General features: G+C 46.7%; 1 protein-coding gene across 1 annotated transcript; it reads right to left on the reverse strand.

Annotated features, from left to right (window-relative positions):
* Nucleotides 1–3,034: 3,034 nt before the first annotated feature.
* LOC125551074 lies at nucleotides 3,035–5,310 on the reverse strand. Its single transcript, XM_048714223.1, has one exon. It carries the CDS (start codon nucleotides 4,685–4,687, stop codon nucleotides 3,242–3,244), a length of 1,446 nt encoding a protein of 481 aa, XP_048570180.1. The 5' UTR covers nucleotides 4,688–5,310; the 3' UTR covers nucleotides 3,035–3,241.
* Between the last annotated feature and the right edge of the window lie 20,290 nt (nucleotides 5,311–25,600).

Consider the following 25,600-nt stretch of genomic DNA (forward strand, 5'->3'; position numbering starts at 1 on the left):
AAACTAAATTTAGGGACTAATCTTTTTTTTGTTTGTTTCTTTCTTTTCAGAAGGATCACCATATCGGAAATCGTCACAAAGCGGGAGTGGAACACTGCAAGAAGCCGGGTTGCTATGTGATTGCCAAGGACAAGAGCCAGCTAGGGAAGCACCGGTACTATTGTCATAACATGCGCAAGTAAAATGGTATATACTCTGCACTTCATGAAGATTATGCTCTGGTTAGCATGAAGGCTGCCCTTGTTATAGCCTTTAGAATTCGCAGGAATCTCTTTTGAGAATTTTGTACAAATATTGCGAACACTCTCATAATAAATTTTAAGACTAAATGCCATTGATTTTCCTTTCAGATTGTTCATCATATCAGCAGGTCGCACAAGGGAGTTGGGATTGAAAGTTGCAAGAAGAAGGGTTTCCTTGTTATAGCCGAGGAACATCTAGCTCCATAGTTTGAGCAAATGAGCCCACTGTTTGGTGCTTCTGTAGCAAGTGATTAGCATTAGTTTTTACTTTGTTTCACAAGAGACTTCTGCAGCGAGTGCTAGCATTAGTTTTTACTCTGTTTCTTTCACATGAGATGTGTGCACTAGGGTCTAGTGTGCTCATTGGAGAATTTTGTACAAAAATCTTGTGAATGGTCTTTTGTGATGGATGGAAAGGCTTTGGTGTCTTAGATTCTAACGAAGACTGTTTATACAGTAGAATTTAGTACTGATGTTTCCACTTCTATTGAATCCTTTACATTCAGAATACGAACAATAGTGTGGCAAATCCTACAAATGATATTATGCAGCAGCTGCAGAACAGGAAAAAATGAGTGGCTGCTGGTATACAAACAGAAATAGAAATAGCACATTGTCTTTGTGATGGTTTCCTGGTTTGTGTGTTTTTGGACCATATGCTACCCTCTGCGATGAAAATGTACTGATGAAAATCTGCATTAGTTAAAACCTCATTGTATTTGGGTCTGTTTTCAAGACAAACAAAATACAGATGCAGGGTCCGAATGTAAATTCAGAACAAGCCAGAATGATCTGGCCCTTACATAATGTCTCTCAACTAGACTTGACCTATCATAAGAACTAAAAAACATCAGTCTTCAAATAAAATCCCTCATCTTGCCAGCCTTGGATTGAACAGCATTTGGCACAAGCAACAGCTTGCCTACGCTTGCAGTTAGAAAAGAGACGCCATTTCTGGTAGTGGTATAGACACACCATGCCAGTGTATTCGCTTGTTTTCCCCAACAGCATCATCAAGATCTAAGAGGTTGTTACTGCTGATGGTCGGTATGCGTGTCTCTGTATTATTGAACATCTTTCATACACCTGTATCACCAAGGCATAAGCATTCTTGGTAGAGCAAATTCTGCGCATACGTGGCTTGAACCTGCACAATGCCCCATGGCGTGTGTAAGTGGGAATCGATAAAAAAAATTCTACTATTATAGAGTGTAGTATTTCGATGAACAGCACACCATTCAATATTTACTAGACATCTATCCAATCTTTTGTAAGTGCTGAAAACCTCTTGTTAGTCCAAGTATAAGGAGGCTGTTTACCAAGATCGCAGAAGATATGAATTGTGTAAACCCACGTCAAAGCAACCACGTTGTTTTATAAGCACGGGTACTTTTTCACTACCCTACATTATGATATTCAGATGTCCCATACAAAAGTCAGGTCGAACCAAACCATCATTCACGAGAAATGATCATTCAGATCATTAGTTCTGATCCCTGTAGATTTCAATTTTAAGATATAGATTACCTACACTGTGAGGCATGGATTGATGTTTGACTGTCGTAGCCCCTTGTTCAACCTCAACGTGAGATCAGATTCATAGCTGGCTAAGCGCCTTGGAATCTGGTGCCAACAGTTTTTTCCCTATTTTTTTGGAAGACTACGCCAACTTGAAATTGTAGTGGAATATTGGATCCCCATTGAGCATGAGATGGCTTGATGACTGTCGCTTCAGGGTTCTGTAATGCCCTCTCACCGATTAACAGATTCTTCTCCACCATTAAGATACCTCTGAAATCTGGAGCTTTCTATTATACACTGAGTGGATCAATAAAATTGTGAAGGTAATACTAAGAATTGCATATAATTAGTTTCTAGGCTAATTTGAAGGGAAAACATTTGGATTATGCCACCAGTTCCGCAAGTGTTTATGCTCATGTTCTATGCTGCAATTTTGCCGACATGCATTCTTCTATTTTTATTTTTAACCAAGACATGCACATGCCTTACAGGGAGCATAAAATTGCATTATATACAAGGATAACAAAAATAAACCAGCTAAATAAATACTCCCTCCGTTCCAAATTACCCATCGTTATTTTAGTTCAAATTTGAACTAAAACAACGACGAGTAATTTGGACGGAGGGAGTAGTGAATTAGCACTGGTAATCATACCTACATAAGAAGCTGTGGAGTTCAGGTTGTTCGGGAGGGGGTACATACCAGAGGCACACGTCTTCACCTCATAAGGAAACCGTGATGTTTCCATGGGTATGCCGACAAACATGCCGACCACAGTACCGTTCGGTCTAAATTAAAGATTCTAAACTGTTTCGAGTGGCAATCTTCCTCTTTTTCAAAGTAACTCAGCCGAAATGCTTGCCAAAGCATGAAGAACCGTATCAAGTAGGCCAGGAGCAAGAGTGTAATTTACTTATACCATTCAAATAAAATCTTCAGTTATCTTGAACCATGGACAGGGATAAGCAATTCCACTGACATGTACCGGTAATAATCAGAAAATGATGTCACCTTCAATGGCTAGTTAATGAAGAACATTCCAATTAAATAAATGATACAGAAACAATGAAAGCATCAGAAATATATAGTACATCATACAGAAGAGAATAATAGACCATGCTACTGGATGGTTACTACATGGCTTGTACTTCCAGTTATTATTTTTTCTGAGAGTACGCAAATTGTACTTTCAGTTATAGTGGGGGTGGGGGGGAGGGGTATCAAACAAACAATATTCAGCCAAAATATGCATGTGAATAGGAAAGAAATGTGAGAACAGAAAACGGAATTGTTGTAGAGCACCATTTCCATTCCTAATATTTATTTTTCGGCCATAGTTTCATCAGATACAGCAAACAATGTATGGAAAAAAGAGATAAACGGAACATGCTTCCTTTGTCATAGCATCTGCCCACCAAAGAGTGGCAAATTTGGTCGACATATCCCATAATCAAGGTACATAATTAAAAAAAGCTACCTATTTGTACAATGACAGGTTCATCACTGTAAGACTGGGTGTTATCCATATGGGACTTGGCCAGCTGGACCAAAGCGGGGACACAATTTCCTCCCTACTGTCATCTTCAAGGTTGAGAACACCTATGTCCTGGGGATTCGTCTTATACTTCCAATTATGTTGCTCATCATCTGCAAAATAGACACAATTTGCCTTCAGTTGCGGATATTCTTCAGCACTAAGGCATATAGACTGGTTACGCCCCAGAAACAACACGTTATGATGCAAGCTATTTATTTCCACAAGCTCTTGTGCTTCCATATCGACTTTGTGTAACAAGATTTTATTAGTTTTAACTATGAGCTCCTCATAGCCCGCATCTATGAGTTCAGCCTTCCTGCAAACTTGCAGCAGATCACCCCATGGAGCCTGAAGAAGGTAGAATTCGCCCCTGTACTCAGAACTGTGAATGGCAATCTCATCTGCAATTATATTCCTCGTGACGGTAGGACCAGTGAGGTCAAAAGCATCCATTCTTCCGGCTCTTGTGGATGCATACAATAGACCATCCATGTAGATGCATTGATCATAGTCCCAATCCGGCGTCAGCAAGGTCCACTTACAATCTCCTACCCTTGCAAACGAAAGCTGACATCCTGGACCATGGATGAGAACCACAATGTAGCTTCCTGTGGACGGATCCGGAAAGATAAATACCCTGATGTAGACATGGTCACGAAGCTTGTCGGGAGCATGGGGGAACATTTTGGGACCAACCATTTCGGGGTCTAAGTCCGGATCGTAAAGTTGCTGTCGCAATTTATACATAATAATTGTGCCTGCATTGTCAAATATTGGTTGTACATAACCAATGGTGACCACTGACGGGAGAGCAATCTGTTGGCCAGTGACCGGATTGATAAGGTGTAGCTCAGACTTGTCATCCGCGGTAACTAGCCAACCATGCGATGACCCAAGAAGATACCTGCTGCGGATGGGTGGATCAGGGAGAGTTAAATTGTAGACCCTCTTCTCTGCGAGGCTGTAGAGACAAGCTACATTCTCACCAGCAGATTCAGAGGTGTAGAGGAGGCAAGGCGTTTGAGGCCGTTTGTACAGCTTAAGCTGGCTGCAGAGGCTGGTATACGCGGAGCGCCAGGAGGAGCTGACAGAGGCCGCACGCATGAGGTCAGGTATCTCCAGGAGTGAAAATATGTCCATCAATACATCCTGCGGCAGCTCCGGCAAATTTCTCACCACAGTTTCAGTTTCCATGGGTGGTGAGACCTTTATCAATACATCCTGCAGCAGCTCCGGCAGTTTTCTCAACACAGTTTCAGTTTCCATCGCTGGTGAGACCTTTCTGAATTTCCCCAATGAACCGGGAGAAAGAGCCAGGAGCTTAGGCAAAATTTTCAGGCCAAAATGTGCAAAGCTCGTTATCCTGGCTACGCTACAGACCTCCATTAGAGCAATTGCAAAAGCAGGTCTTGTTGGAGAAGAGTTGCTTCAGCGGCAAACCAATTGGACTTGGCTTGTATCTAATCTGATGAGAAGAAGCACACCGAGGGCTGGCTGCACTTTATATTCAGTCGAGCCGAGGCCTCACCTTTTATCCGATTAGAAGAAGGGAGTCCGGATCCAGCGAGGATTGTTGCCGTAGAAACTCCGAAAAGATCTGGAATTCGAATCCGAGCAATTACCGCAAGGGCTCCCCAACGATGGGAGAGGAAAACCAACTGCAAGGAATTCGAATCCGAGGATTGCTCCCGTCGATTGCTCCACTGCGCCTCGGAAGGATGCCCCCCAACGATGGGAGAGGAAAACCAACTGATTGCCCGCCGCAGTGTAGCCCGACGGCTCGGCCGTCCCAGGATCCGCGAGAAGGCAGAAGGTAGCGCCGGCGAGCTTGGGCTTCGTCGGCGGCGGTAAATGGGATGCAGGAGGGGTGGTGAGATTAGCAGTGGAAGGTAGCGGCGAGAAGGTGCTTGGCTCCGACGTCTTCGTCGCAGGCGGCGGCGTTGTGGGGGCAGGTTGCCTTTGCAGAGGTGAGCGGAGAGGCCGTCAGTTATGCGACCGAGCACTGTGTGCTCCGCGCGAGCGAACGATTCCTTTTTCATTTTCTTTTTTATTTGAAAACTTGCGCGCGAGCGAACGATTCCTTTTCCTTTTTTTTTTATTAGAACTTCCGAGCCAGCGACCGATTCATTTTAATCGTATTGGAGTGCGCCGTTTAGTAGATTTTTTTTCTGTCTGACAAACTTCAGAAACGCTTCCGCTCAACCGATCAATTATCTCGCTTCGTTCACTGCCTCTGTGATCGTTAGATCTGCCTTTCATGTTACCACGACTAAAGCAGTGTTCTCCTATTTCACGCCCATTCTTGACTCCGCCAAGCCATGACCGTTCACCATCAACCTCACGGCGATGCACGTTGGTCCCTTTGAACTCTCACTTCTAGAAGTTCCTTTTTTCCGAGGACGAGATATGGACGGCCACCAAGCACTTTTCAATGGGTCAAACACCGGGCCTGGATGGTTTCGCCATTGAGTTTATGCAGAGTGCTTGAGAGGTGATCAAGGAGGACATTTGCGGCGTGTTCGGCGAGCTACATTCGCTCAATTTTTGAGGCTTTCGCAAGCTTAATGAGGCACTCATTACTCTACTTTCCAAGAAGGCGGACGTTGTGTCACTCTTCAACTACCGGCTAATCAGTTTGATCCACCTCATAGTCAAGCTTTTTGTGAAGCCTCTCTCTCTCCGGCTCGCCTCGCATCTCAGCAGTATGGTTTCCACCAACCGAAGCGCGTTCATCGCTAGCAGAAGCATTCATGATAACTTCCTACTCGTGCAACAAATGGCACGCCTTCTTCATTATCTTAAAGCTAATAGGATGCTTCTGAGGCTTGACATCCATGCGCCTTCGACTCGGTATCCTGCTTTTTCCTTCTCGAGATACTTCGACTGTTGGGGAACATAGCATGCAATTTCAAAAAAATTCCTACGATCACGCAAAATCTATCTACGAGATGCATAGCAACAAGAGGGGAGAGTGTCTCCACGTACCCTCGTAGACCGAAAGCGGAAGCGTTAGGTTAACGCGGTTGATGTAGTCGAACGTCTTCACGATCCAACCGATTTAGTACCGAACGTACGGCACCTCCGAGTTCAGCACACATTCAACTCGATGACGTCCCTCGAACTCTTTATCCAGCAGAGGGTCGAGGGAGAGTTTCGTCAGCAGACGGCGTGGTGACGGTGATGTGATCCGCGCAGGGCTTTGCCTAAGCACTACGACGCTATGACCGGAGGAGTAAATTGTGGAGGGGGGGCACCGCACACGGCTAAGAGAATAATTGTTGTGCTATGGGTGCCCCCCCCCCCCCGCGTATATAAAGGAGGAGGGGAGGAGGCCGGCCACAAGGGGCGCACCATAGGGGGGAAACCGACTAGGACTCCCAATCCTAGTCGGCCCCCTTTCCTTTCTATCGGAGGGGAAAAGGGAAGCAGAGGGAGAGGGAAAGAGGAAAGGGGGTTGCGCCCCCTCCCCCTTGTCCAATTCAGACTCCCTTGGGGGAGGCACCCCTTGCGGGATCCCCTCTCTCTCCCCTATGGCCCATGAAGGCCAATTACTTCCCCGGGGGGTTTCGGTAACCCCTCGGTTCTCCGATAAATATCTGAAATGTCCCGAAACCATTCCGGTGTCTGAATACCTTCGTCTAATATATCAATCTTTACCTCTTGACCATTTTGAGGCTCCTCGTCATGTATGTGATCACATCCGGGATTCCGAACAATCTTCGGTCACCAAGACACATAACTCATAACACAAATCGCCATCGAACGTTAAGCATGCGGACCCTACGGGTTCGAGAACTATGTAGACATGACCGAGACACATCTCCGATCAATAACCAACAGCGGAACCTGGATGCTTAAATTGGTTCCTACATATTCTACGAATATCTTTATCGGTCAAACCGCAATGACAACATACGTCATTCCCTTTGTCATCGGTATGTTACTTGCCCAAAATTCGATCGTCGGTATCATCATACCTAGTTCAATCTCGTTACCGGCAAGTCTCTTTACTCATTCTGTAATGCATCGTCCCGCAACTAACTCATTAGTCACATTGTTTACAAGGCTTATAGTGATGTGCATTACTGAGAGGGCCCAGAGATACCTCTCCGATACTCGGAGTGAAAAATCCTAATCTCGATCTATGCCAACCCAACAAACACCTTCGGAGACACCTGTAGAGCATCTTTATAATCACCTAGTTACGTTGTGACGTTTGATAGCACACAAGGTGTTCCTCCGGTATTCGGGAGTTGCATAATCTCATAGTTGTATAAGTCGTGAAGAAAGCAATAGCAATAAAACTTAATGATCATTATGCTAAGCTAACGGATGGGTCTTGTCCATTACATCATTCTCCTAATGATGTGATCTCGTTCATCAAATGGCAACACATGTCTATGGTCAGGAAACTTAACCATCTTTGATTAACGAGCTAGTCAAGTAGAGACATACTAGGGACACTATGTTTTGTCTATGTATTCACACATGTATCAAGTTTCCTGTTAATACAATTATGGAATGAATAATAAACATTTATCATGATATAAGGCAATATAAATAACAACTTTATTATTGCCTCTGGGGCATATTTCCTTTAGTCTCCCACTTGCACTAGAGTCAATAATCCAGATTACATTGTAATGATTCTAACACCCATGGAGTCTTGGTGTTGATCATGTTTTACTCATGGAAGAGGCTTAGTCAACGGGTCTGCAACATTCTGATCCGTATGTATTTTGCAAATCTCTATGTGTCCCTCCTTGACTTGATCGTGGATGGAGTTGAAGCATCTCTTGATGTGTTTGGTTCTCTTGTGAAATCTTGATTCCTTCGCTAAGGCAATTGCTCCAGTATTGTCACAAAAAAATTTCATTGGACCCGATGCACTAGGGATTACACCTAGATCGGATATGAACTCCTTCATCCAGACTCCTTCATTTGTTGCTTCCGAAGCAGCTATGTACTCCGCTTCACACGTAGATCCCGCCACGACGCTTTGCTTGGAACTGCACCAACTGACAGCTCCATCATTCAATATAAATACGTACCCGGTTTGTGACTTAGAGTCATCTAGATCAGGGTCAAAGCTAGCATAAGCGTAACCATTTACGACAAGCTCTTTCTCACCACATAAACGAGAAACATATCCTTAGTCCTTTTCAGGTATTTCAGGATGTACTTGACCGCTGTCCAGTGATCCACTCCTGGATTACTTTGGTACCTCCCTGCTAAACTTATAGCAAGGCACACACCAGGTCTGGTACACAGCATTGCATACATGATAGATCCTACGGCTGAGGCATAGGATGACTTTCATTTTCTCTCTATCTTCTGCAGTGGTTGGGCATTGAGTCTGACTCAACTTCACACCTTATAACACAGGCAAGAACCCTTTCTTTGTCTGATCCATTTTGAACTTCTTCAAAACTTTATCAAGGTATGTGCTTTGTGAAAGTCCAATTAAGCGTCTTGATCTATCTCTATAGAAGGCAGTGGGAGGACGTCGCGCGGAGGAAGGAGGAGGCCTAGATGGAGGAGGAGGACAGGAAAAGGAGGCTGGAGGAGGCTCAGAGGAGGAAGGAGGCGGACAAGAACAAGGATGGGTATGAGGTACGATCATCATGCACTTGCTCGTTCCTTTTGCTATGAGTTCAGTTTTCCTGTTCCTTTCTTCTCCTGTCTGAATTGGCAAAATGAGGATCATCAGTGTTACTTTCTGTTCATCAGCGTGTTTTGACCAATCATCAGCGTTTAGGCAGGTTTAGATCTCTGAAAAAACTGATGTTTGTTGTCACTATAATGGTAGAAGTAGAATAGTTGATCACAATTCTGTTGCATTACAATTTAAAACCCCAACCCCTTGCCATATTTTAGTTTCTACTGAAGAAATGCCTGAAAAATGCCCACCTCTGCTTATGGATGATGCAGAGCGTGTTGATTCTTTGTATGGAATTTTAGCTAGTGTTCGATCTTGATGAAGTAATCGTTCTAAGGATAAATCACCACCCTGATCTCTATATATAGTCAGGTGAGAGTGGTTCTGGCCTCGGTTGGATGAGGATGGCGCCTAGGGTCTCTGATGATTCGGGCGACGCGGTCCCTCCGCCTCCCCGACGCTTCCGGCGCGCCTCGCGGTCGATCCCCCCCTGTTCGCCTCTCTGCTGCCGGCCACCGCCTCCTCGTCGCCCGCCCCCTCGTCGGAGGATGCGCCTCCGCCGCCGGCCAGTCCCGAGTCGTCCCACTTTCGCTGGATCCGACTTCGTGGATGAAAAGGTGGCCTCGCCCGCCGATGACTGCCCTCGCTCGCCCCCCTCCCGTGCCCTCAGTCCCGCAACCCAGCCGTGTGTGGTCACCGGCCTGGCCTCCCGCGGAAGTGAAGGAAATATGCCCTAGAGGCAATAATAAAGTTATTTATATTTCCTTATATCATGATAAATTTTTTTTATTCATGCTAGAATTGTATTAACCGGAAACTTGATACATGTGTGAATACATAGACAAAACATAGTGTCCCTAGTATGCCTCTACTTAACTAGCTCGTTAATCAGGGATGGTTAAGTTTCCTGACCATAGACATGTGTTATCATTTGATGAACGAGATCAGAGAATGATGTGATGGACAAGACCCATCTGAGGGAGTCCTGGATTAGGGGGTCTCCGGACAGCCGGACTATATCCTTTGGCCAGACTGTTGGACTATGAAGATACAAGATTGAAGACTTCGTCTCGTGTCCGGATGGGACTCTACTTGGCGTGGAAGGCAAGCTAGGCAATACGGATATGGATATTTCCTCCTTTGTAACCGACCTTGTGTAACCCTAACCCTCTCCGGTGTCTATATAAACCGGAGGGTTTAGTCCATAGGACAACAACAATCATACCATAGGCTAGCTTCTAGGGTTTAGCCTCTCCGATCTCGTGGTAGATCAACTCTTGTAATACCCATATCATCAAGAATAAATCAAGCAGGACGTAGGGTTTTAACTCCATCAAGAGGGCCCGAACCTGGGTAAAACATCGTGTCCCCTGCCTCCTGTTACCATCCGCCTAGACGCACAGTTCGGGACCCCCTACCCGAGATCCGCCGGTTTTGACACCAACATTGGTGCTTTCATTGAGAGTTCCTCTGTGTCGTCGCCGTTAGGCTTGATGGCTCCTTCTATCACCGATAGCGATGCAGTCCAAGGTGAGACTTTTCTCCCCGAACAGATCTTTGTGTTCGGCGGCTTCGCACTGCGGGCCAACTCGCTTGGCCATCTGGAGCAGATCGAAAGCTACGCCCCTGGCCATCAGAGTAGGTTTGGAAGCTTAAATTACACGGCCGATATCCGCGGAGACTTGATCTTCGACGGATTCGAGCCCCTGCCTTGTGCGCCACGCGGTCACGATGAGTACGATTTAGCTCTACCATCGGACCGTATTCAGGAGATCGCACCGGCAGCCGCTCTGAGCCTCAATTCGGAGCCAGTTGCGCCATCCATGGACGGGTGGATAGACCCCGTCACAGAGGCCGTATCCTCAGTGGCGATCAACCCGAATATCGACCTTACCCTTGACGAGAGCCGTGTTGCCAAACTGCCGGATCCTTCCCCGGCCACGGACTCCGAACTGCCTGCGCCCGTGCCTATCAAATCCGAATGGGCGCCAATCATGGAGTTCACCTCCGCGGATATCTTTCAGCACTCGCCCTTCGGCGACATACTGAATTCATTAAAGTCTCTCTCCTTGTCAGGAGAGTCCTGGCCAAACTATGTCTGGCAGGATTGGGATGCGGATGACGAAGAAATTCGCCGTCCACCCACCACCCACTTAGTAGCCACTGTCGATGACTTAACCAACATGCTCGACTTCGACTCCGAAGACATCGACGGTATGGACGACGATGCAGGAGACGAATAGGAACCACTGCCCACAGGGCACTGGACTCCCACTTCATCACATGACATATACATGGTGGGCACACCAAAAGAAAACGACGACGAGGAATGGAAGGACGCAATGAAGGGTTGTCCCCTCGAGAAGCAGTCAAAGCGGCGGCGTAAGCGCCGCTCCAAATCCCGCCTCGGCAGAAACAACGATCATATAGACCCAGCGTTAGAGTAGGGTGAACCATCGCCGGACCACGGCAACACGGGGAATTAAATCGAACAACCCGACTCTGTCAAAGATAATAGTCCGGATGACATCACACCGGACAGACACCCGGAGCAACAGAATGCCCGTCAAAGGCTTGTTGCCACCGCGAGGAGTCTAAAAAAGCAGAAGCAAAGGCTCAAGGCTGCGCAAGACACACTCAGAATCAGATGGAGTAAAGTACTCAACACAGCAGCGAAGTACGGCAGTAATCGCCCCACCATGAGCTACCCGAAGCGGAAGTTGCTACCTGAATTCGATGAGGAGGCCTTAGATCCCCCACAACCAAAAATTAAAACGGCCATCTGGCCGGATAGACGACCTCACGGCCAACATAGAGTGGCAAACAACGCCGCACATAAGCCAATACGCGATCCACGCGAGGGCTCGCATCAAAAGGACGGTGCAACCAGATCCATCTATGGACCACGCAAGCGCGCTCGAGCATACGATGCAACACAACAAACATCCGAACAACGTGGTACACCCAGATACAGGGGTGCCGCACACCCCCTATGTTTCACCGACGAGGTGCTGGACCATGAATTTCCAGAGGGATTCAAACCCGTAAACATAGAGGCATACAACAGAACAACAGACCCTAGGGTCTGGATTGAGGACTATATCCTCCATATCCATATGGCTCGAGGAGATGATCTCCACGCCATTAAGTATTTACCCCTCAAACTCAAAGGGCCAGCTCAGCACTGGCTTAAAAGCCTCCCCGAAAGCTCCATTGGAAGCTGGGAAGAGCTCGAAGACGCTTTTCGGGCAAATTTTCGAGGGACTTATGTCCAACCTCCGGATGCGGACGATTTAAGTCATATAACTCAACAGCCCGGAGAGTCAGCCCGAAAGCTTTGGAACATGTTTCTTACTAAAAAGAACCAAATAGTCGATTGTCCGGACGCCGAAGCCTTGGCAGCTTTTAAACACAGCGTCCGAGACGAATGGCTTGCCAGACACCTCGGCCAAGAAAAGCCGAGAACAATGGCAGCATTAACAAGCCTCATGACCCGCTTTTGCGCGGGCGAGGATAGCTGGCTAGCCCGATGCAGCACCAGTGACCCAAGTACATCAGAAGTTAGAGATGGAAACGGGAAATCACGATGCAACAAAAAAAATAAGCGCCAGAATAAAGAAGACATCCCGAAGAGCACCGCGGTAAACGCCGGATTCAGAAGCTCTCGGTCAGGTCAGCAAAAGCCGCCCTCTAAAGGCGCCAAAGATGAACTGTCCACCCTAAACAAAATTCTGGACCAAATATGTCAGATCCATAGCACCCTCGATAAACCTGCAAATCATACACACAGAGAATGTTGGGTCTTCAAGTAGTCTGGCAAGCTCAATGCCGAACATAAGGGGTAGGATACACCAAGCAAAGACGAGGATGAGCCTCACAAGCAAAGCACTGGGGAACAGAAGAAATTTCCACCAGAAGTCAAAACAGTAAACGTGTTACACGTGATAAAGGGGAGAAACAAAGCAGCACTCTCAGATAAATATGCCCAAAGGCCTATCACCGCGGAGTTCTGCCACTGGCCGTCTCAACCGATCACCTTCGACCATCAGGATTACTCAGCAAGTATCCGGCGCGCAGGATGGGCTGCCTTGGTATTAGATCCAATAATTGACGGATACCACTTCACACGAGTCCTGATGGACGGTGGCAGCAGTCTAAACCTGATATATCAGGACACAATCCGCAAAATGGGGATAGACCCAACGAAAATTTGCCACGGCAATACTACCTTTAAAGGAGTAACGACAGGCGCAGGGGCTCATTGCACGGGCTCCCTGCTACTAGAGGTTATATTCGGCTTCCCAGATAACTTCCGTAGTGAAAATTTAACCTTCCACATTGCTCCGTTCCAAAGTGGCTATCAAGCACTACTTGGACGTGAAGCTTTCGCTCACTTTAATGCAATACCGCATTACGCTTCCCTCACGCTTAAGATGCCCGGTCCACATGGCATGATTACAGTAAATGGAAATATTGAGCAATCCCTGCGCGCCGAAGAGAGTGCGGCTGCCTTGGCAGCCACACACTAAAATGGCCTCACCAACTAAAGCATTCGATAGGTCGTCAAGACTATGGACACAGTTAGACGAGTACGACGCAGCTATATGTAATTCACACAGGTTTGATGGCCACACCCCTATTACAAATACAAGGGGCTCAACGCGCGCAGACAAGTGGCAATTTTTACTCATCTTGAATTGTGCATGGTTCTTTAAACCTACCTTTTTGCATGACAACTTTTCACCTAAGTTCCTCTCTTTTACAGATGACCATCGTGCTACACCTGTCCAGGATACGGCACAACGGAGACACAGGCGCAGAAGTGCAGCAGGGACCCGTTCCAAGGATTCTTTCTAGATTAAGACCCTGTGTCAACCTTTTTTATTGTCTCTTGTTGATACACATCCCTCGGATTCTCAGTACAATTGAGAAGGATGCTGATGTCTTGGCATGTGGCCACGTCAGAATAATGCACGTACCTGGACACCAGGGGCTTCTTACAAAGGGCACTGTTTAGGCCCGGTTTACACCATAAAGACCGAATACCTTAGGGAGTGTTCGGCGTCGCGAGTTTGGCCTTATATGCATCAGCTCTGAATCATGTCTTTGGTCAAATGTTGGGTTTGCCCGGCTCCTGTGTTTTGCTGCCTTACGTTCCGCTCTATTGGCTAAGGCGGCACCAGGAGAACTACTGTGATTGTGCCCTGGTTCATCCGGACGAGCACCTCAGTAGAGAAAGCCGAAAACTGACTGTCATGATATAGCGTGAGACTGGTCAACCACTCGATGACCTATCAAAATCTTAGAATTCCTCCGCCTTAACGAAGGGCCGTTTCCCGGCCAGGCATGTACGCACCCCGAATTCGGGCGAGTGCGGAGCCACCAGGGGCTATATAGTAGCCCCACCGTCAAACTCCTCTTGCTAAGTGAAAGTGTTAAAGCATTATATTCCGGTTGCCTAGTTCGCTGTGCTATCACCTCCTCAATAGGACCAAGACGTTGGATTAAGTGTGAACACGCGTCTTCTGCAAACACCCCCGCATTATATGCGTGGGGGCTAAAGCCGACGTCTGCAATCTTTCAGGATATACATACGTAAATGGCCGCACAGGAGGCATCATATTACTTTCGGGCAAAAGTATAAATACAGCCTTGATAAATTTACTAAAACATTGTTTTTACAATGGGAATACATGTCACTCAAACATAATATTCTTCGAGCACTGTGCCTCTATCAAACGAGCACCCTCAAGAACTTCTTCAAAATAGTGCTCGACAGCCACTCGGCCTATGGCCGAACCCTGCGCCGCAGCAGTGGTAGCATCCATCTCCGCCCAGTATGCTTTGACACGGGCAAGGGCCATCCACGAGCCTTCTATGCACGCCGACCTCTTCATCGCATTGATGCGCGGCACCGCACCAAGGAACTGTTGCACCAGGCTAAAATAGATGTTCGGCTTTGGCCTTTCCGGCCACAGCTGATCCACGACAGACCTCATGGCGAGTCCGGACAACCTATTGAGTTCGACCCATTCGGCTAGCTGATCAGTCAATGGAAGCGGATGCTCTGGAACGTTAAACTGTGACCAGAATAGCTTGTCCACTTCACAATCTGTTTGATCTCGGAAGTATTCGGCCACATCGACCGCGCTCGCCGCCAAGTCTAGATATGCGTCTGCCGAACTCCACAGCCGATCTAGAGGGGCATACCGCGGATCTCCGAGCTTCCTCCACAGCATAAAGGGCTTCCCAGCCACAATATCCCCGGCTTCACGCAGCTCCTCCTTCTTCACTCTCATAGCAGAGCGGGTGTATTTGGTCGCCATCGTGGCCTTTTCAAGGTCCGCCGCCTTCGCTCGGTTTTCTTCTTCAAGGAACTGGTAACGGTCGGCAGTGTCTTTTAACTTTACATCCATCTTGGCCATTTTCTCTTTGATCTCGCAATGCGCGGCCTTCTCGGCTCTCAACTCTTCGGCCGCCTTCAAAGCAGCCGCATTACTACTCCTTGCTTGTTCTTTGGCTCGGGCAAGTTCTGCCCGAAGGGTCTCCACGGTGGCAGCTCCATCTGCAGTCACAACATATTAAAGATATTGGCATCACGCTGCTCTTCCTATGTGACATTCACCAGAAAACATCACTTACCCTATGCCTCGTCAAGCCGCTTGTTAACAAGCTCGATGTCGGCATCTGCCGCATCCAGTTGCCGCTTTAGTTCGGCAAACTCATTAGTCCGGCTAGCCACCGGAGCTTCCACCACCTGCACATAAAAGCGGTATGGTTATTACCTGGGACTACGATCCTCTGTTTGCCGCCGTTCTCGGCGACAACCAGAGTCTCAGGGGCTACTACCTACACAGGGTACACCTAAAAATGTGCGGTACTATCACAAATGTATATCATTTTACGTACCTCAAAGCCCGTTAGTAGACTCATAAAGGCGTCATCCAACCCGCTTTCGGTGGACGAAATCCTTTCCATCACCGTGCCCATAAACATACGGTGTTCTTCCGAGATAGTCGCTCGCTTCAGCAGATCCCTCAGTGCGTCCGACCGCATACCAGATGGCGCCGGACTCTTTTGTTTGCCCTCTTCAAGGGCCGGATACTGGGGACTTCGGGTGACCATAGGATTATCTTCTGGCCTCACCAGACCCGGGGAGGCCCTCCATGACGACACCTTCTTGAGCGGGGGAGTCCGGGGGAGGCGTTTCGCTCTCCATCATCTCCGAAAGAAGATCCCCTGAAGACGAGCTCTGTTGAGAAGGGCTAAGATCCGAACTGCAAGATAAATGCTTCGGTTATTTTCCTCGGAAGTAAGGTATAATATCTTTACTATTAAGCATTTTTTATCACTTATGGCTCGTTAGAGGGTTGATCCCCGCGCAGACTTTGTGCGGCAAGAGCACCCTCCGAGGCAGGACCCTCTGGTGGAGACTTCTTCTCCCGTTTGGAAGCCTTGGTTTCCGGCTCTTTAGAGGCAGTCCTCTTCCTTCCCCGGAGCGACAGAATGCCAGATTCTTCCCCTTGGTTATCCTCCTTCACGGAGGTGCTTATTCCCTCGGTTGGAATTGGTAGCGGTGGGGGCCCGCTTTCGCCCTCATTATTCCCCCCTTTATCTTCCTTTGAGGGCGCCGGGCAAGGCGCTAGCTCGATCATCTTTTCCAGTACCGGATTGTCCAAACCCTCAGGAAGGGGGGCCGAACACCGAATCATCTTCGCCTTTGTTAGCCAGTCCTGGTCAAAGAGCGATTACTCGGAATGACGTCATGATAAATGAAAGACGGTGTGTTCGGCTAGAGGATTACTTACTTGGTCGGCGGTGCGGTTGCTGCTCAGGCCCAGGTCCTCGGTAGTATCCGGACACTCTATTTGGGGTCCAAAGAATGATTTATACATCTCGTGCGTCAGGCCGAGGAAATTCTGAATAGTGCGCGGTCCTTCTGGGTTGAACTCCCACATGCAGAGGGGCCGGCGTTTGCAAGGCTGGACTCGACGAACCAGCATGACTTGCACCACCATAACCAGACTGAAATCTCCTTCCAAGAGATCTTGAATGCCGCTCTGAAGTATAGGCACGTCCTTGGCTGGACCCCAGCTCAGCCCTCTGCTAATCCATGACATCAGTTGTGGTGGAGGGCCCGAGCGAAAAGCAGGGCAGCCACCCACTTGGCACTTCTGGGAGCTGTGATGTAAAACCACTCCAGTTGCCATAATCCGGACACCTCTGGAAAGGAACCCTTTGGCCATGGAGCTCCAGCGATCTTTCTTATTAATGTGCCTCCGCACGCTACATGCTGCCCCTCGACCATCTTCAGCTTCACGTCAAAGGTCTTGAGCCACAGGCCCAAGTGAGGGGTAATGCGGAGGAAGGCCTCACATACGACAATAAATGCCGAGATGTGGAGAAAGGAGTCCGGGGCTAGATCATGGAAATCTAGCCCGTAATAGAACATCAAACCCCTAACGAAGGGATCCAGAGTGAGGCCTAGACCTCGGAGGAAGTGGGAGACGAACACAACGTTCTCGTTGGGTTCGGGAGTAGGGACGACCTACCCTCGGGCAGGCAACCGATGCGAAACCTCGGTGGTCAGGTATCTGGCCTCCCTCAACTTCTTGATATCCTCTTCCGTAACGGAGGAGGGCATCCACCGGCCTTGAAGGCTAGATCCGGACATGATTGAAGGTCTGAAGCACCTAACCTGGGCTTTGGGTGTTAGAACTCTAGGCGGGGGAAGGATTCGATTGAGCACGGGAGGGAAAAAAAGTAAGAGCCTTGTCCCTTTATAAAGAGGGTGAATATCAAGCGGCCTCCTAGTGGCCGTTTGGGACTTGCCTAAAATCTAGGAGTCCTAGGCACGGTTGGGTTACCCACAACCGTATTGATGAGAATCCCGTAATTAGGGGAACACGATCTCTGCTTTGACAAGACATGTCAAGAAACCGCCTCGCGTTATGTGTGGAGCTGGTTGAAGAAAAACGGTTCGAATAAATCACCGAGCCATGGCCTGATGTCATGTTGCCGAAATGTGTCAGCAGATTAGATTTGTGGAAATATTATTCTCTCTACGGTGGTATGTGGAACTTATTTTGCAGGGTCGGACACTATCCTTGTATTCAAATTCTTCTGAGGTGTATTCGGAGGAGGAACCCACCTTGCAATGCCGAAGACAATACTGCGCGTCGGACTCGACGTCATTGAAGCCTAGTTTAGGGGTTACTGAGGGAGTCCTAGATTAGGGGGTCTCCGGACAGCCGGACTATATCCTTTGGCCGGGCTGTTGGACTATGAAGATGCAAGATTGAAGACTTCGTCTCGTGTCCGGATGGGACTCTACTTAGCGTGGAAGGCAAGCTAGGCAATACGGATATGGATATTTCCTCCTTTGTAACCGACCTTGTGTAACCCTAACCCTCTCCGGTGTCTATATAAACCGGAGGGTTTAGTCCATAGGACAACAACAATCATACCATAGGCTAGCTTCTAGGGTTTAGCCTCTCCGATCTCGTGGTAGATCAACTCTTGTAATACCCATATCATCAAGAATAAATCAAGCAGGACGTAGGGTTTTACCTCCATCATGAGGGCCCGAACCTGGGTAAAACATCGTGTCCCCTGCATCCTGTTACCATCCGCCTAGACACACAGTTCGGGACCCCCTACCCGAGATCCGCCGGTTTTGACACCGACACCATCCGTTAGCTTAGCATAATGATCGCTTAGTTTTACTGCTATTGATTTCATCATGACTTATACATGTTCCTCTGACTATGAGATTATGCAACTCCCGAATACCAGAGGAACACCTTATGTGCTATCAAACATGACAACGTAACTGGGTGATTATAAAGATGCTCTACAGGTGTCTCCGATGGTGTTTGTTGAGTTGACATAGATCGAGATTAGGATTTGTCACTCCATGTATCGGAGAGGTATCTCTAGGCCCTCTCGGTAATGCACATCACTATAAGCCTTGCAAGCAATGTGACTAATGAGTTGTAGCGACCAGACCTCAACCAGTCTGATCTCTGTGCTCCGGTGTCATCCCTGGATCAGTAATGCTGACACCACACAGTACTTGAAGGATTTATAACAGAGTAGCAATCACACACTTATTACATCGAGTGTCTCAAAAGAGAACTTATTACAATAAATATGGCTTAAGACCATTTAATAACGATAATAGCGGAAGGCTTGGAAGATAAGTGAGTCCATCAACTCCAACGGCATCACTGAGTATAGAACCACGACCTAAAAGTCTCCTTACTCATCGTCTGAAAAGTCTACAACATGAACGTTGCAGCCCGAAAACGGGTCAACACATGGAATATGCTGGCAAAGTAACACATAGAGAATGATGGAAGAATAAGACTATACTACATGCATATTTGGCTGGTGGAAAGCTCTATGGTTATAGTTTTGCGTAAAGCCAATTTTTCCCTACTGCAAAGGAATAAATTTTATTTAACTATCAGGGTAGTTGTTAAACATTGAGAGTGTAGACACCCTCTCAATCCCAATTAAACTTCATCATTAAAACCCAACAAAATTAATTAGAGTAACATGATGAGATTCGCATGATAATCCAAGTACTAGATACTCAAGATGTCCATAACCGGGGACACGGCTAACCATGATTAGTTTATACACTCTGCAGAGGTTTGCACACTTTTCCCCCACAAGACTCGATCTCCTCCGTTGGGATTCTCGCACTACATGGTGTTTGAGAAACGGATGACCGAGACATAGTCTTTCAGAAGCGCTTGCACCTAACGAACGGGTAGACCGTACCAACCTACATCCCCTACATCTGCTAGTCTACCACTTTAAGAGTTCGCACGACTTAGTCAACTATGCTAGAGCCCATAGTAGCTAGTGGCTGCACACGGAAGTTTCTAGTATGAATAATCTCATGATCCCTTTGAGCCTGGGCGGTGGTCCAAAAGAAAAACAGGCAATTGCTGGAATACCCAGGTGCCTTAATCCACCCAGATGTGTGTTTAAGTTGCCACCTTAAATAAACCATTAATTTAACAATCTCACATCTGTCATGGATACACTCACCCAATCCACGTCTACTAGCATAGCATAGCGATAAGCAACATAGAAGTAACTCCCAAAGGTTTGACAATAAAACAGGTAATAGGTACTACCTCATCTACTTCCCAAAACCCACAATTTAATTAGATCCTAAACATGCAATGTGCGAGGATTGATCTAATGCAATAAAAACTAGGTAATAGGAAGTATGATCAAAGTGTTACTTGCCTTGCTAATGATCCATGAAACCTAGGGATTCGAAGTAGCAAGCGGCGCAATCCGGGTACTCTATCGCAGACAAACAAGCATACAATAAGTACTCATCTAATGCACAGGTAAAACTCAAATAAGAGATCTAACCAGATAGTTCAACTTAAGAACTCCGGTTGGCAAAAAGAATCAAATCGAACGAAGCAACGAAAGACAAACGGCAAAAGAAACAAACTCTGTTTACTAATCTGAATCTAGGTCAAATTTTACCAAGGCAAAAACTTGTTTGAGTTGGTTAAACGGAAAGAGGGTTTCGAGACGAAACTCCAGGCGCTTGAATCGCCTGATTCCGATAAACGAGCGAAAAGTTATACTAGAACGAAAATCAGATCAGAAATCGCGATCAGAAATAATCGCGAAAAATCTGAGAAAAAGAGAAACAACGAACAGAATAACGAATGAACATTCGTTTTCTGGAACTTAACGATGAACGCGTTCGTTAAAATGAACGAACGAGCGAACGCTCGCTAAATAAATAAACGGGAAAAAACCGATCTATTTAAAAAAAGAAAACTAGAGTTTTCTAAAAAAACCGAATCGGTTTTTCTCAGAAAACCGGGCGGCGGCGGCGGCTACCTCGGCTCGGACTCCGGTGAGGCGGGCGGCGGGGCTGCGTGGGCGGGGCGGCGCGGCTCGGCTCGGGGCTCCAGGGGGGCCCCGGGTGGCTATTTAAAGGGGGAAGGGGGCGGCCTGGCTTGGGGAGGGGGTCGGGCGACGCGGGCGGCTCCGGCTCGGACTCTGAGTCCGGCGGCAGCAGGACGTAGGAGGCGGCGGCTCCTGGCGGGCCGGCCTGGCTCGGCTCGGCCTTTGGCCCAGTCGGGCACGGGTTTTTTTAAATAATTTCGCTGGACTAAAAAAAGTTCTAGAAAAATAAATAAAAATGTAAAAATGCCAAAACAAATTTTCACCGTCTAAATAAAATATTTAGAACAGGATGAACATTTTATTGGCCCTAAATGCAATTTTTGAAAACGTGCAATTTTTCCTAAATTCAAAAAAAAAAACGAAAAACTCCAAAATAAAACTTATTTGATTTTATTATTAAATCCTCAATATTTCTTTATTTTGGGAAAGTCATTTTATTCCCTCTCTCATATTTTTGTAATAGAAATAATTGAAGGTAAAATAAATAAAATCAAATGATCCTATTTTTCAAAATTTGAGAAAACTCAAATTTGAAAATAACGAAATCCCCAACTCTCTCCGAGGGTCCTTGAGTTGCGTGAAATTTCTAGGATCAACCCAAAAGCAATAAATTTTGATATGCAATGATGATCTAATGTATAATATTCCAAATTGGAAATTTGGGATTTTACAAACCTACCCCCCTTAAGATGAATCTCGCCCTCGAGATTCGGGTTGGCTAGAAAATAGTCCTTCAGCAGATCTTCCTCTCGCTCCCAGGTGGCTTCATCCTCCGTGTGGTGGCTCCACTGAACTTTGCAAAACTTGATAACCTTGCTGCGGGTTACTCGGCTGGCATACTCAAGAATCTTAACTGGTTTCTCCTCATAGGTCAAATCACTGTCCAACTGAATCGCTTCCAGCGGCACTATATCTCTCAGCGGTATATCAGCCATCTCTGCGTGGCACTTCTTCAACTGGGAAACGTGGAATACATCATGAACTCCTGACAATCCTTTGGGCAATTCCAACTTGTAAGGTACTTCTCCCATACGCTCCAAAACTTTGTATGGTCCTACAAAACGTGGCGCTAACTTTCCCTTAACTCCAAAGCGCTTAACTCCTCGAAGTGGAGATACTCGAAGATAAACTCGGTCTCCGACTTTGTAGACTGTCTCCTTGCGTTTCGAATCTGCGTAGCTCTTCTGCCTGGACTGGGCTACCTTGAGCCTATCGCGAATCAATTTCACCTTCTGTTCAGATTCCTTAATCAGATCCGGTCCAAACAACTGGCGGTCTCCAACTTCATCCCACGACAATGGGGTCCTGCACCTCCTTCCGTACAAGGCTTCGAAGGGGGCCATCTTCAAACTAGATTGATAACTGTTGTTGTAAGAGAACTCTACATATGGTAAATTGTCGTCCCAACTAGATCCATAATCTAGCGCACAAGCTCTCCGCATATCCTCCAAAATCTGATTAACTCTCTTGGTCTGTCCATCTGTCTGCGGATGGAAAGCTGTACTGAACTCTAGCCTGGTACCTAAAGTTTTGTGCAATTGATTCCAGAACTTTGAGGTAAACTGGGTTCCTCTATCTGATACAATGCTCCTTGGAACTCCATGCAGACATACGATCCTGGTCATGTATATCTTTGCCAACTTAGCACTGGTGTAAGTAGTCTTCACTTGAATGAAATGAGCTACCTTTGTTAAACGATCGACTACAACCCAAATCGTGCCATAGCCTGAACGAGTTCTGGGCAAACCTGTGATAAAATCCATGCCTAGCTTATCCCACTTCCATTCGGGTATTGGCAATGGCTGTAACAATCCTGCTGGCTTCTGATGCTCTGCATTTACTCTCTGACATACATCACAAACTGCTACATACTCCGCAATATCCTTCTTCATTCTGGTCCACTAGAAAGTATCCTTCAAATCCAAATACATCTTAGTATTTCCTGGGTGAATCGAATATGGTGAATCATGGGCCTCTTGCAGTATCAACTTCTTGATCTCGGGGTCATTGGGCACGTAAACCCGGTCTTCAAACCATTGGGTATCGTGCTCATCCTCACGAAATCCCTTAGCTTTTCCTTTGCTCATTTTCTCCTTTATAGAAGCAATCTCCTTGTCAGTCTTCTGGGCTTCTCTGATCTTATCCATCAAAGTAGAACGAATCTCTAATGCTGCTACATAGCCTCTCAGAACTATCTCCAAACAAAGCTCATGAAGATTTTCGGCTAACTCCCTTGGTAAATCTCCCGTCATTAGGGTATTGACGTGGCTTTTACGGCTCAACGCGTCGGCTACTACATTAGCCTTTCCGGGGTGATAATGCAATCTCATATCATAATCCTTGATGAGCTCCAACCATCTCCTTTGCCTGAGATTCAACTCCTTCTGCGTGAAAATATACTTCAAACTCTTGTGATCCGTGTACAGTTCACAATGGTTTCCAATGAGAAAATGTCTCCAAGTCTTCAATGCATGCACTACGGCTGCTAACTCCAAATCATGTGTGGCATAGTTCAACTCATGAGGCTTAAGCTGTCGTGAGGCATATGAAACAACTCTTCCCTCCCGCATAAGCACTGCTCCAAGTCCTTGACGTGAAGCTTTGCAATACACCTCATAATCCTTGTTCTGATCCGGCAAAATCAACACAGGTGATGTAAGCAAACGTTTCTTCAACTCCTGGAAACTGGCCTCACATTCCTCAGTCCATTTGAACTTGGTATCCTTCTTCAACAACTCCGTCATAGGCTTCGCAATCTTCAAGAAATTTTCAATAAATCTCCGGTAGTATCCTACGAGTCCCAGAAAACGCCGAATCTCTCCAACTGTTGTTGGGGCTTCCCAATTTGTCACAGTCAACCTTGGTGGGATCTTCTGCTATACCTTCTCCGGATATAACGTGCCCAAGGAATCCAACTTCCTTCAACCAAAATTCACATTTGCTAAACTTGGCATATAGCCGATGTTCTCTGAGCTTTCCAAGTACCAAATGCAAATGCTCCTTATGCTCCTCTTCATTCTTCGAGTAAACCAGGATATCATCAATGAACACTACGACGAACTTATCCAAAAACTCCATAAATACTTTGTTCATCATGTTCATAAAATAGGTAGGTGCGTTAGTCAGACCAAATGACATAACGGTATACTCATACAGCCCATACCTGGTGGTAAAAGCCGTCTTAGGTATATCCTGTTCTCGAATCTTCAACTGATGGTATCCTGATCGCAGATCGATCTTGGAAAATACCATAGCTCCTTGCAGTCGATCAAACAGATCATTAATCATCGGTAGTGGGTACTTGTTCTTGATGGTTACTTCATTCAATCCTCGATAATGAACAACCATCCTTAACGATCCATCCTTCTTTCCACTAAAAGTACTGGCGATCCCCAAGGTGAAGAACTTGGGCGAATATAACCTTTATCTAGTAACTCCTTAATCTGCTTCTTAATTTCCTCCAAATCCTTTGCGGGCATCCTATATGGTCTCTTAGATATTGACCATGTGCCTGGCAAAAGCTCAATCAAGAACTCAATATCTCTATCCGGTGGCATGCCTGGCAACTCCTCGAAAATACATCAGGGAAATCCTTCACTACTGGTACTTCCTCTTGCACAACGCCTGTTAAGAAATTTACTTGAGTCCTCTTTGGCACATGCCGGGATACATACTTGATCCTTCTTCCTTCTGGCGTTGTAAGCAAAATTGACTTACTGGCGCGTTCAATGTTCCCTTCATACTTCGATAACCAATCCATGCCTAATATCACATCCAATCCTTGAGATTCCAATACTATTAGGTCCGAGGGAAATACATAGTTACCAATCCTTAATGGTAACCGATCACACCATAGACTAGCCATATACTCTGCTCCAGGCGAGGTTACTAACATGGGTGACCTAAGGGCTTGGGTTGGCAGTTTATACTTATCCACAAATCCCCTTGAGATGTATGAATGCGATGCACCAGTATCAAAAAGAACGAGTGCAGTAAATGACTTAACCAAAAACTTACCTATTACTGCATCGGGATGGGCTTCAACCTCCTCCACGTTAATGTGGTTCACCTGTCCCCTGTTGAAAGGGTTCGACTTCTTCCCAGAGCTTCCATTGCCATTTCCATTATGGGCTTCAGGACATTCATTGGCATAATGTTCGGTCTTTTGGTACTTAAAGCAAGTGACTTGGCTCAGGTCTCTCTTGGCTGGGGTTGATGGGTTGGTACGGTTCTGGCCGTTGCTTCCTCCATTCCCATTACCATTCTTGGGGCCATTATGATTGTGTGAGCTTCCTCCCCCATGGGTATGCTGAAAAGGTCCTCTTGGTCTAGGGGTAAAGCGCGACTTCTGCTGAGCTCCAGAATTGTACTTCCCTTGTCCATACTTCCTCTTGCAGTTCTCAATTTGCTGCTGCTTCCCTTCAATCATAAGAGCACGATCTACCAACTCCTGGTAGTTGTTGAAGGTTGCTACCATCAACTGCATGCTCAACTCATCATTCAGTCCTTCCAGAAACTTCTCCTGCTTAGCTGCATCTGTAGCAATGTCATCTGGGGCATAACGTGCTAGCTTACTAAAGTCCTCCACATACTGGCCAACTGTCCGCCCTCCTTGGCGCAAGTTGCGAAACTCATGCTTCTTCATGGCCATAGCTCCTGCTGAAACATGGGCAGTACGGAAAGCCTGC

The sequence above is a fragment of the Triticum urartu genome, chromosome 4, assembly GCF_003073215.2.
Source record: "Triticum urartu cultivar G1812 chromosome 4, Tu2.1, whole genome shotgun sequence".
Lineage (NCBI taxonomy): Eukaryota > Viridiplantae > Streptophyta > Magnoliopsida > Poales > Poaceae > Triticum > Triticum urartu.

What these genes read in the sequence shown, in the direction of transcription:
- LOC125551074 (XM_048714223.1), bottom strand. Translation starts at nt 4,687, where the DNA reads ATGGAGGTCTGTAGCGTAGCCAGGATAACGAGCTTTGCACATTTTGGC.